General features: G+C 38.1%; 1 protein-coding gene across 1 annotated transcript in view; it reads right to left on the bottom strand.

Annotated features, from left to right (window-relative positions):
• Positions 1–1,863: 1,863 nt before the first annotated feature.
• Positions 1,864–13,249, bottom strand: part of LOC119411285 (neprilysin-like) — a 42,429-nt gene continuing 31,043 nt past the window's right edge. The window contains 11 exon segments of the mRNA XM_037678222.1: positions 1,864–2,224; positions 2,369–2,445; positions 5,048–5,143; positions 5,798–5,863; positions 6,195–6,328; positions 6,613–6,732; positions 6,822–6,880; positions 7,252–7,355; positions 7,554–7,631; positions 7,699–7,797; positions 12,226–12,354. Of these exon segments, the coding sequence (XP_037534150.1) occupies positions 2,125–2,224; positions 2,369–2,445; positions 5,048–5,143; positions 5,798–5,863; positions 6,195–6,328; positions 6,613–6,732; positions 6,822–6,880; positions 7,252–7,355; positions 7,554–7,631; positions 7,699–7,797; positions 12,226–12,354 (1,062 nt within the window). The 3' untranslated portion in view covers positions 1,864–2,124.

Here is a 13,249-nt window from a genome sequence, read left to right as displayed (position 1 = left end):
CACACATCAAGGAGGATAATAAAAAATTTAGGAATGAAAGGTCAATCAATATTGTAGGTTTTGCTAATAAAAACATAACGAGAACTGCAAAGACAGCAAGTCATCTTTTGCAACACAAAGGTTGCTAGGCAACTATTACAGTATGAAGTCATTGCTCCAGGGAGTGATGGTAAAGGGATAGTTCTTATATTCCTAACATATTAAATGGTCATAATTTTCCCACCAAACTAACGGATATGGGAAGAGTCATCAAAATTTACTTCAGTTTGGAGAATTTTTAAAAATCTCAGAATTTAATAGTTAGTCCTATATTGACCAAAACCAAAGTAGACCATCCTGCAACTCCAGACACATGAACCAACTATAGATATGCCCTTTTCGAAATCTGGACACTTCAAATCGATTTTATGCCGCATTGTTATTGTAACTAAAGTGCTACAGCTAACTGCTGCCACCATTTTCATCTAATAACTATGAAAGTCCAAGTTAATAATAGTAAGCTGAAATTGATAGTAATTGATGTGAAAAGGTTGAAATATGTGCAATACTCTAAGAAATTAAGGTCTGAACTGCAATGGCAGCAATACACTGAAGAGCCAACTAGTTTGAAAGGGGTCAAGAAAATCTTGTGCAATACCATTTCTGCAAACCTCAAAGAGCCATCAATCACCTTTCCAAAAACGAAGAAAAAAAACCCGAACCCTTAAGGTCACCACTAGTGACAGTACTGCAATGTCAAACCTTGTTTAAGCACTTTTGAACCACACAGATGAAATTTAAGAGGTGCCGACTGACAATTCTCAATAGGCACATTTTCTTGAAAAAAAAAAACAAAAAAAGAAGTAATTTCTGTTTATGTTAAGCCAACAGACATATGACAAGCACGCAAACAGAAGTGTAAACTTTCCTCATGATTCCCAAGAAGCCAAAAAAAACCCCAAACATGGTAAAAAGTTAAACTTTAATATATTCTCCCACAAAGACACACATGATAAAATTGTAAGGCATACCAATTCGCTTGGTCAACAGCAGGCAGTGATCGTTAATGACTTACAAAAGATGACAGACATCCACAGAAACATAGGAGGCTCAGGGGACAGAAAAGTGTCTGGAACATGTCGATTGTCTTAAAGGCAAGATCTTTTGTTTTGGTTAATCTCCATTCTGCTAACTGTAATCAACCCTCCTGCTGCCCTCGTGTCAAAATGACCCGAGGTCTCAGTTTTTAAACAGAAGCCTCTCGGGTCCTTTTTTTCCTCAAGGACAGCAGAAGGAATAAGCACTAACCTCTCATGTAGAATAATACTTTGTTAAATACTTTGAGTCTAAAATAAATTTTGATTTAATAATTTACCCAATTTATAGGCTGTGGTAGCTCGGTGGTCAGTGCCAAGTTCTCATAATCCTGAGGTTGCAGGTTCACGCCCAGGTTGCTTCTTTCAGGAAAGGTGCCCAGCATAAAACAATGGCCAAATCTTTCAAGAGTTCACTTGTTGTGGCGACCCCTGAAGAAGAGCAGCTAAAAATTATTCAATTTACCCTCATTTATAATCAAAATATATTTTAAATAATTTTCGTTACTCCTTGTGGGCTAACAGAAGCTGAAAACGGTTTAGGTTTCATGAGTGCCACAGCCGAGTCCCACATACAATACAATGGTTCGGCCTTGTTGAATGCGAGAGAGTGGGTAGGTGGCGTGTTAATGTGTGAGTGGGCTGAGCACATTTCTGTAACCATTGCCTACAAATTGTAAAGCATTTTGATTGAAACACACATATGCTGTCCCAAATAAACATTGGCTGACAAAAGATAAGATGAGGAAAAATAGAAAAAACAAAGATGGAGTGATCGTATCCAATGAGCTGAAGGAAAAACATGCCGATTTAATGAAGTACAGTATCAGAAAATGCAAGGCAGTGCTCCTTCTGCCGTTGAGAGTACAGTCTGCTGCTGCATGATGAAGCGCATTCTGCAGTGTCAAGTTCCATTTTTCAGCCGTGGTCCAAGTAAAGAACTAAGGAAAGCTTCCACCTTCCTGTACCCCACTATTAGTGCTCCAGCAGTCAGAGGGGAGAGGTACAAAATGGTGAGGGGACAGAGACAACCTGTCCCAGAGCTCTTCATTCACCACACACGACAAACTTTATCAGGGACCATGTGGCTGGTTTTGTTACAGTTGAAAGCTTTGGAAAATTCTGGAAAATTTTGAAGGGAGCCCAACACTCTGTGGAGAATAATAGAAATTTGAGAAGACATGAAACATGCTACTTTTGAGCAAAAATTATAATTTCACAGTTTTAGTTTGCCCAAGTACCACCCCAGAACGTTGACATCACAAACAAATGTAGAGGAAATACAGACACTTTACCTGAATTGCCCCGGACTGTGGACATCTACTTTAATAGAGTTGACGGCTTGCTCTGGTCGATATGTTCCACACCACACCTGAAAGACAGATGACATGTACTTTAAGCCAGTACCTTGCTGCAGCCTACAATTCTCAATTATCCGTCCAACTACTTAAATTCACTAAACCATGCAGTCATGAATCCGTGAAATAATCCAATCAGGCAGGTAGTCTTTCATCCAATTCACAAGTGTTCACATAACCAATTTATCTACTCAGTCAGTCACAGCAGAAGACAGAAGCTTTGTGCATTTCGTGTTCTAAAGTTGCTTTTACATTTCAAGAGCAGACCGGAAAGGTATAAAAATATCCACGTTTTAGAACGAAGGCATATCACATTTAATTTAGTTTATTTTTAAGTTGGTAAAAAAACTCAGTGCCTTTATTAAAAAGGGATTTTTTTATACACACCAACAATTCTGATAAAATTAAAGGGTAGTCTGACTAAAACTCAAGAGAACAGTGGACAGCTGCCATCTCACTCATGCTCATATTTCATTGAGGTTCATAAGAAAGCCATTTAATAAATATTCATTTTGCTGTCGTTTACAAATTAGACCATTATCCAGACAGAAATTGTAATATTCTTATTGGAAGTGATTCAGCTAGCTGTTGCTGCCATTTGCATTTCAAACAAATGCATCGACATCAATAAACCTGAAATTGGCTTTGATGCAAAAGGATTCACATTCACATCAATTACTATTAAAATACTGCAGCAATCCACCATTTCTGACCAAAATGGTTAACGGCTAATCTGTAAAAGAAAAATAAATCTTTAATGGGTTAGATTGTTCATAACTTTTTCACAGGACATTTTTAAGAGATCTAAACCATCCTTGTAAATTACTTTAACTGCAAGCCAATATCCCACAATGCTGAACGACTAGAGACTTCAACAGGGAATGCAAGTAAACCTTAAATGTCATATCCAAGTTAGTGGGAGTTCTATTGTAATAGATAGTTTTGCCTCCCTAGCATGAGGCAGTACAAAGTGACTGATCCTGGTGAGCGAAGCGAACAATTTTATCCACCACCAGGTGCAATGGCGGAGCCAGAGGGTGGCCAATGGTGGTCTTGGCCACCATAGATTAATTTGGGACCTTAATTTGAGGGAGGAAAACTATACTTTTAGGCAATATAAAAATTAGAAAGCCCATCGTCAAATGATTGGGGTGGCCGCTTTACATATATGGGGTGGTGGCCATCTTAGATTTCAAAGTGTCCACCTTATTTTTGACAGGAACCGTACACCTAGATGCAGCCACACTAAAAATGAAGTTGGCTTGTTGCTCCAAGTTAAACACACGCACTGAACTTTTGCAACTTGAAATATTGTCTTAATTAGGCCCGTCGCAATAAAATATAAATGAATCGCATGATAAATGAAAATTATCAACCTCATTTTCATTTATTGGCTTTATCGTTTCGTGTCCTTTTCTACTGAAGACACTGGATGACAAAAGGCTCAACTCCAGTGTTCTTCACTGACCCCTCCCTCTCTCTTTAAAATCCATTTTAAGCGTCCAAAATGGCATTTTTGGATCGTTAAAAGCAGCTAAGCTGAGAAGCTAAGCTATGAGTTAAGCTAACAGGCCGACCTCTGGGAAATAAACTTATAATTTCACAGTTTTGGTTTGTCCAAGTACATGCCTGTAGTATCCAAGCTCCAAAATTCACAGTTGAAACCTGTGCCGTTGTGTAAAAAGTTGTTTTTCTCTGCAAATAGGGAACTTGTTCAATGTTTTTTATTAAAAGCTTTGTTTGTAAAATGCTATGCTAAAGACCTCAAACCACAGTGTCCGCCATTTTGAGAAATGAAAAACAGGAACAAGAGACAGCCCATGTCTCGTCAAGAGGCCTCCCTCCCATTTTTCTTAAAGCGATACACTGCTCACTCTTTAACCATCCATCATTCGGTTCAAACAGTTTAGTACTGGCTTCCAGTGGTCAAAAACAGGTACTACACACAAAAACCAACATTTCTTCTTAAATTTGACATTACTAATTATTGTCAAATTTCAAACATTATCGTTTATTGCAATAATTTCTCAGACAATTAATGGCCCAGCTAAATTTATTATGACAGGCATAGTCTTAATTTAAAAGAAAATTTAAAAATAAATGTATTGTATGCATATTTTTACACACACAATTTATTGTATGCATATTTTTACACACACAATTTATTGTATGCATATTTTTTATACATACAATACATTTATTGTATGCATATTTTTTATACATACAATACATTTATTGTATGCATATTTTTTATACATACAATTTATTGTATGCATATTTTTATACATACAATAAATTTATTGTATGCATATTTTTATACATACAATAAATTTATTGTATGCATATTTTTATACATACATTAAATTTATTGTATGCATATTTTTTATACATACATTAAATTTATTGTATGCATATTTTTTATACATACAATAAATTTATTGTATGCATATTTTTATACATACATTAAATTTATTGTATGCATATTTTTTATACATACATTAAATTTATTGTATGCATATTTTTATACATACAATAAATTTATTGTATGCATATTTTTATACATATAACTTTAAAAATAATTTTCCTGCATCCACATACATAAAATGAAGACATTACCTGAGCAAAATTTAGAAAGAAGAGCTGATCATGGGAAAGATCGATGCCAGGCAGCGGGGGCTCTTCTCCGTGGTGCTTCACGTACGTCTTGTAAGCCTTCAAAATATAAAAATATACATATTTGTTTTTAATTTCAAGTCTTCTGCTCTTTAGTTCTAGTTGACAAACTATCCCTTCACAGATACTGCTGATATGCAAATATGTACTGTGATATTAAATCTCATTACATGTTTTATTGTTCAGAATATTGCTGTTCTGGAAGCAGCCAGCTGTCAGCTCATTTGCATTAGATGGGGCACAAGCTTTGTTGCTGGCATTTTATGTTTGACTGTTGTGAACCATTACCAGGTTAAAAAAAAAAAAAAAAAAAAAGCTGAATTCCAAACATTTACATTTTGAACAGCTCCTTTGTTCATATTTATATAGTCTTAATTACATTTACAAAGTTCTAACAAAATAAAATGACCTAAAATGCTCAAGTTCTCTTCACTATAGCATCAATATATAGATGGAAATACCAAGCCTAATTTATCTGAAGACTGTATATGTTGCCTTTGTGTATTCAGACTGTAGATTCAGTTAATAAACTCCAGAGAAAAAAAAAGGTTTTCACCAATGTGCCAGGCCATAGACGGATTTAATGTGTTCATTATTAAACTAAAGGGGTCATTTAACAATGTTGGCGAGTAATAAGTCACATGTATAAAAATCAGAAAATAAATAAAAGGTCTTTATTTCGAGGCTTCTTACCTGATATGCCTGTCGAATCCCTCCATTGTCAGCTATGTTTTCCCCTAAAGTGTTGTTACCATTTAACTAGAGGAAAAACAGAATCAAGGTGAGAAGATTTAGTTTCTCCCTCTATAAATCAGCAAATTGTAGACATCACTTTTGGAATACAGACATTTTCTCAGAGAACAAAAGCATTGTTCAAAGGGACAGTGCAGAACAAGATAAGGGGGATGTACTCTATGTAAACAGAAAATGTGAAAGTCTCCCGAAGAAGCTGCATGACAAAAATGCTGAAGAATTGCAAGCATGCAAAGATGGCAGGAAAGCCAATAAATGAGGCAAAGCAGGGTTCATGGAAATTTGCAAAAAAAGTGTTGCTGGAAAACAGTAAAGAAGCAAAAAAAAGTCAACATACATGTAGTCCCTTGGCCAGATCCCAGGAGTAGTTGCCATACTGATCAACGATGCACTTTGACAGCTCCAGAAATCTGTGGGTAGAATCTGGCGTCCACCAGTCCTTTAGATCACCATCTTTATCATAGTTACGACCTCAAAAAAAATGTCAAAGGACAACTTATTCTTTATTCCATGTCATTATCAATGCAGTTGACATTTTTGTTACGTTGTGTTTTCCTAAATGAATGTGCACATACGAGTTAATATTTAAGATTAAGCAGATAATACATTCAATGACCAAGTTTCAATTTGTTTTTTCCTCCTGAGCCAAAGAGCAAATATGAAACCATTTGAGTAGTACAATTTACAAAGATGTATATTAAAAACAAGACCATAAATCTGCCACAGCAGCCCAGAAGAGAACAAATAAATCTCACCATTGTCATCAAAGCCATGTGTGATCTCGTGACCGATGACCATGCCAATGCCACCATAGTTGAGAGATTTAGCCTGCCCTTTGCTGAAGAAAGGAGGCTGAAGAATACCTGCTGGGAACACTGAGGACAAAAAGTAAAAATAAATAAGCTACATTGAATTATTTATATTTTAACTATTGAATGCATTTGTTGATGCACATGTATAATACCAATTTGGTTTTTGCTGGCTGAGTAGAAGGCATTCACAACAGCTGCTCCAGTTACCCACCTAGAGAGAAAAAAAAAAAAAAATGGAAGTAAACGATGGTATACCATAAAGAGCATGGAGGTATAGTACAAATCGTATTTGATTAGAACCATTGAAAATAACCTGCAGCTATAAATACTCTGGCCAGTGTTGGAAACCCTGCTGTGCAAAGCTGAACTTCATGAGCGTAGGCGTTTGTGTGGGAGAAAGTGAGCGCACTGTGCTAAAAATGAGGTAGATACTGTAGTGGGTCACACCACAAGCATCATAAATGAAGTCATTTCAAATGCGTTTTAAATACTCAACACTGCAGCTCTGAATTGCAACACATCTGGAATAGAGCTGTTAATTTTACCCCCCTCCATTCACACAGAGACACGGAAAATGTTTACTCGTCTTTGTTGACTTTGACTCGCAGTTTCCTCAGGCGCTTCTTCTGCAGATACTCAAGGTTCTGTAGGATATTTTCAAAGTAATCCTCTGTGCTGTAGATCAGCTAACACCAACACACAGCGGGAAAATCAGGGAAGGATTAGCAGTGATGAAAGCCATCAACACTTGGTCATATATTTGACAGCAAAGCTCAAGTCAAACATTCACTGAAATGTTTTCATTAAAACCAATACATCATGAAGGTCTTCTATTACATGAATTCAATGAAAGATTGAAAACGGCATTCCCCCGAGACACTCACATCTTTGTACTCTTTATTCAAGTATTCATCATCCATGATGTTTTCAGAATAGCCAATACGTTCTCGAATAGCTTGGGCCTGTACCAAAGTAAAGAATATTTTAGAATCTGGTGTACAGTTAAAACAAGGCAATTAAATGTCCTACCTTTTCTTTTGCTGCACTCTTTGTCTCTGCATCCATCCAGGTTAGGTCATTAATGTTACTAAGGAACACTTCCCGAATGTCTTTAATCATTTCCTCCATCTAAACTCAAAACATGAGTTGCAAAAGGTTTTACTGATCCAAGTGTTAGAAAAGTCTTAAAAGTCTATAAAAGTCTTGTAAAAATGCAAACACATTTCATAAGCATTTCCCTTGAAAGATTTACATGAATGAAATGGCATAGAAACAAGTTGTACACGTGTGTACGACAGTGGTCCAATTTTGACATTTGGTGTAAGCAGAACAGTGATATGCATGGATTGATGTAGAAGTTGGCATGTGGAGAAGAGTCGCCAAACATCACGCAGTGGCAATGTTAGTGGACTCGTATCATGCACTTGCCAAAATATCTGACAGTCACCCAGTTTTGACCAACTTCAGAAAGGGGATGACTTACAAACATCTAACAGCACTCGACAGAGTTTGATAGGGGACATCATGGACAAAGTGTATGCACAATGGTAGGTGGCTTTACCATGCAATTGCCCCCTTTATGGGGCATACAGATGTCTGACCAAATGAATGTGAGCTCACCCACACAGTAGAAGTTGCTGTTGCCAAAACCTTAATGAAGGATCATGCAGACAACCAAACATTTCAAAATGCAAATGCCATATATGCCTGTCCAAAAAAGTTAAATCTGGTCCTCTGGACATTCAAAAAACAATAACAAACAAAAAAAAAAAAAAAAAAAAAAGAATGTAGAAACGTTTCGCCTTTCATCCGAAAGACTTCCTCAGTCTGAGGTGCTGTATTAAACTCAGTCTTATAAATAGCACCTTCTCAGAGTGGATCAACCAGTTTGCTGCTGACACCGTGGTCCTGCTACTCAGAGTGGTGTCTGATTTTAATCTTAATCTTAAACTGACCGAAAAATCAGACACCACTCTGAGCAGCAGGACCACGCTTTCCACAGAACAACTGTGTCATCTCTTGAAACTGTGCCTGCAGTCAACCTACTTCACATATGGGGAGCCATGTTATAGGCAGAAACATGGGTGTGCGATGGGGTCTTTAGTTTCTCCTTTTGTTGCCAACCTGTACATGGAGGAGGTAAAAAAAAGAGCCTTGACGTCCTTTTCAGGGACACCACCAAGTCATTGGTTCAGGTATGTTGACGACACCTGGGTTAAAATCAAATCTCAGGAAGTCCAACATTTTACTGACCACATCAACTCTGGATTAATAAATCAAGTTCACATGCGAAGATGTAAAAAAAATGGCAGGTTGGCTTTCTTGGACTGTGAGCTCTCAGTCTCTGATAGGATATTTGCAAACTGAGGTGCATCGCAAACCCACCCACACAGACCAGTATTTGCAGTTTGACTCTCATCACCCTTTGGAGCACAAGTTAGGAGTCATCAGGACTCTGTTTCACAGACAGCATCCCCACTAACTCAGGAGCCAGGCAGAAGGAGAAATCAACACTAGGCAGGCTCTAGAGCAATGTGGATATCCTAACTGGGATTTCCTGAAAGCAGAGAAGAAACCCAAACAGGACTCCAGTCAGCCATCAGGTGAAAGGGAGGAACCCAGACCCAGACCAGTGGTCATTCCGTATGTTGAGGGAGTATCAGAGAAACAGGAGTATATTTTCTAAACACAACGTCCCAGTGGCTTTTAAACCCCAAAATACATTACAGCAAAGACTGGTTCATCCCAAAGATCCAGTCCCCCGACACAAACAGTAATATTGTGTAAGTTGTTCAGTGTCAGGAGGGCTGTGATCAGTCACCATCAGGCCAGGACTCTGCGGTCTACGCTCCTCTCCAGGCCAGCGGTCACTCTTTCAGGGATGAAGATGTTCACATCCTGATGGAGAGGAACGATGGTTTGAGCGAGGAATAAAGGAGGCCATCTTTGTGAAAATAAATCGTCCATTAAACAGGGGTTGGGGGCTCCTTGTTCAACTGTCCCCCTCTTACACTGCTGTTATTGCTAGTATCACTCAACCCCTGTGAATAGTAAACAGCCATAAGTGCGCTAATGATCCATTGTTAGGCTGGTGGCCCTTCTTGACCATGTGAGCAGCTGGTTTTGGGTGTCGGCAGCAAACTGGTTGATCCACTCTGAGAAGGTGCCATTTATAAGACTGAGTTGAATACAGCACCTCAGACTGAGGAAGTCTTTCGGATGAAAGGCTAAACCTTTCTACATTTTTTTGTTGTTTTGCTTTTTTTTGTTGTTGTTGTTGTTGTTGTTGTTTGTTTTTTTTTTTTGTTTGTTTTTTTTTTTTTTTTTTTTGAATGTCCAGAGGACCAGATTTAACTTTTTTGGATTTTTCTACATGGATTATTGAGCATGCATCAGGACATATACACCTGTCATTTTCAGACAGGTACAGACTCCACAGTACCCCATGACATCATTTCTCAGCAGTTGTCAGACAGACACATGGTTTATTATCCCATCTGTAGACTGCCATTAACACAAATGCGGCCATCGGAGTGGTGCTGTAACTGGTAGTTGAATGTGACACCACTTATCAGTTCATGTTAGAGTTCCACAGAAGGCCATGCACATACTGAATGAGTCTATGGACTGTCATGAGGCATGTTAAGGTTCTATAGGGAGCGAGGTCCCCCAATATCCACCCACCATTCAAAAGTGTGGGATCAGCTCAGATGTCTACACCAATCCAGAGTCTAATTTGGTCCAGGATTATAAAAAAAACATGTCACGTGAATTTTCAACCACTATGGGTGCTTGACTTCAGATAACAGTTTGAAAGAGATGGGTGGGAGAGTATAAAAATAAAAATCATTTAGATCTTTTAAACTGAATATTATTAAAATGTTTCATAAATGTAAGGTGCTTTGCTAGTAACTTTTCAAAACCCATCAATTAGTCCATTTTTAGATTAAAAATGCCAACCAAGTGTTAAAGGCAGAATGAAAAAACATCTTAATTGTAGAAGCTCTTCTTAATGTTACTCTGCACTTTTGGGGAATTTAGAATTAAAACCATGTATTCGTGCATAGAGGGTCAAACAGAATTGTGCTCCGAGACCACAGTAAAAAAGGCATCTTTGCATCTTGTCACATCAAATAAACTCCTTGCTTACTCATTGCTCAACATCTTAGAGAAGTTGCGGTTTGCACAAAGTTGGAGTAACCACACAGAGGCTTTTAAGAAAAATAAACTCTGCCCCCCCACACAATTCATTTTCAGAAACTATCTCTGAGCTTCACAAAAGTAAACATTTTTGTTGAGTCTAGTAAAAGCTTTTACTTCAATTCTTCTGGTTTTTCTGGACTCTCACATCAGCCAGCCTTAACCAGAGCTTAAAAACGGGAAAATAAATAAATATAACGTAACACTCCCCACACTGGCAGCAAGCCTGAATTCTTTATTCAAAAGTTAAAGTACCTTTACAGTGGATAGGCCTGAACGGTTTGGACATGTACAGATTTGTGTGAAGATATGGCCCAGAGGTTTACAGATGGCGACTGAGGTTTCTACTTGTGCAAAATATATATTCCTGATTATTTCCCCATCATGGAAAAAAAATAATGCAACTTTAGAAATCTTTTGCAGGGAAGATACATTTTATCTTTATCTCCAAGCTTATGAAATCTGTTTTTAATTACAATATCTTTAAGCATTTCAATAAAACAAAAAAAAGTTTCCACAACATTGTTAGCACTTTTAAAGTTGTTGCGAGTGATGTTCGACGTCTTCACGACTTAAATGCTTGTTAGGATAAAAGTTTGCTAGTTGTCAAGTCAAACAAGGCATAGACAAGCAATGGACACGAGTCGATAAACTTTCATGGTTAAAGCAGCAGCGGTACGGTGGCTCAGTTGAAAGAGTTGTTGCCTCTTCGTGAGAAGGTTGCCGGTTCAAATACAAGCCATAGACCTTTCTGGGTTTGTATGTTCTCTCCGTTCATGTGTGGGTTTTCTCCGGGTACTCCGGTTTCCTCCCACAGACTAAAAACATGCATTTTAGTCTGATTGGTAACTAAATTGCAACTAAATTGTCCCTAGGTGTGAGTGAGAGTGAATCGTCTCATTTGTCTCCATGTGTCTCTGTGATGGACTGGCAACCTGTCCAGTGTGTCCCCACCTCTCCCACAGTGATAAATGGACATGGGGACCAATGATCCCTGCAGCTCAATAAAAAAAAAAAAGAAAAAATAAGGCAAGTTGAAGGTAATGGATTGATGGTTAAAGCAGCTGTGTGTGTTTTAAACACACATGGAAGTTGGATATGGGCTCTACGTGTCATCTCAGATTACAAAGGTACAGCAGAGATCAAAGGTCCGATGAGTTGCCTGCATGTTCTCATACTATGTGTGAATAAATTAAACATCCACACAATTTATATTCTATTCAAAATGTCAATGAAAAGAAAGCAAAATCATTTCACATGAGGATGCCCATTGTACTTAAGCTACTATGAACACTTCATTTTTATCTTTCAAATGTATTCTGATCCAATCAAAAGGCCACTTCACCTTCAACTCACCAGTTCTTTACTCTTTTCAGAGAAGGCCTCCTGCACATATAGCCGTCCTACAGCATTGTCCATGTTGTTGTTGACGTAAAGTGCACACTGTCGCCACACGGCAACCTCCGACGTCGCGCCAAACAGAGCCTTGTGGAGAACAAGCAGACATGAGGGAAAACTGAGTAATTTCAATTGCACCATTTGTTTAGTTTAAGAGGAGCACAGACAAATGTCAAAAATAAACATAAGCACATACAGTATGTTACCATCAGGAACATACCCATCTGCTTTTTAACATATTTAAGTTTATTCATGAAGTGAAAACTTACTATAAATTTTTGACACAATGGTAACATCATTAACAGATTAAATCCAAGCCTGCGGTGTTTATGCCAACATATTGGGTTACTAGCATTCATCTAAGTTTAGTATTCCATCCAGTATCGGCTAAATTTACTGACTTTATGGAGAAATATTTAAAATAAAAATAAGTGCCGAGGTTGTTTTTGAGTGTTTGCATTGGGCAGTCTGACCCAGTTCCACCTCAATTTTTGGAACTCAGAAACCTGAAGTTCCATTCGGGCTGGTGCTACAGATTAAAGTCAGCAGACTGGCCAATGATTAGTTCACTGGCAGGGTATCATGTCACTTACGAATCATACTTCCAGCGACTGCTCCTTATCACCGGTGTCTTCAGCTACTTCTGGCTGGCTGAGAGAGAGAGCTCCCATTTTGTTTGGGGAAGGGAAAAAAAAAGGCGAGACAAAAGACGCACCAGTGCCCTAGAAAGATGGTGAGCTACAGTTATTGCCAAGATTTGCATGTTCTTGCCATGACAATCCCACCCAAATCGAGGCGGCACTCTGCTGGAAACAAGAAACCAGAACTGCCCAGGCAGAACTGGGCTTTACAATGCATAAGGGAGAGGCCAGCTACCCTACAACTGCTGCAAGTATTTTTCTTGATTTCCATAGAGTAGAGGTAATTATATTGAGCTAAAACCAAATAGGTCTCATTGACAATCTAATTTTTACAGACTTTG

This window comes from Nematolebias whitei, chromosome 6 (assembly GCF_014905685.2).
Source record: "Nematolebias whitei isolate Nwh7 chromosome 6, NemWhi1, whole genome shotgun sequence".
Taxonomy (NCBI): Eukaryota; Metazoa; Chordata; class Actinopteri; order Cyprinodontiformes; family Rivulidae; genus Nematolebias; species Nematolebias whitei.
Note: the sequence above shows the minus strand (reverse complement) of the source record. Positions and strands in the feature narration are given on the sequence as shown.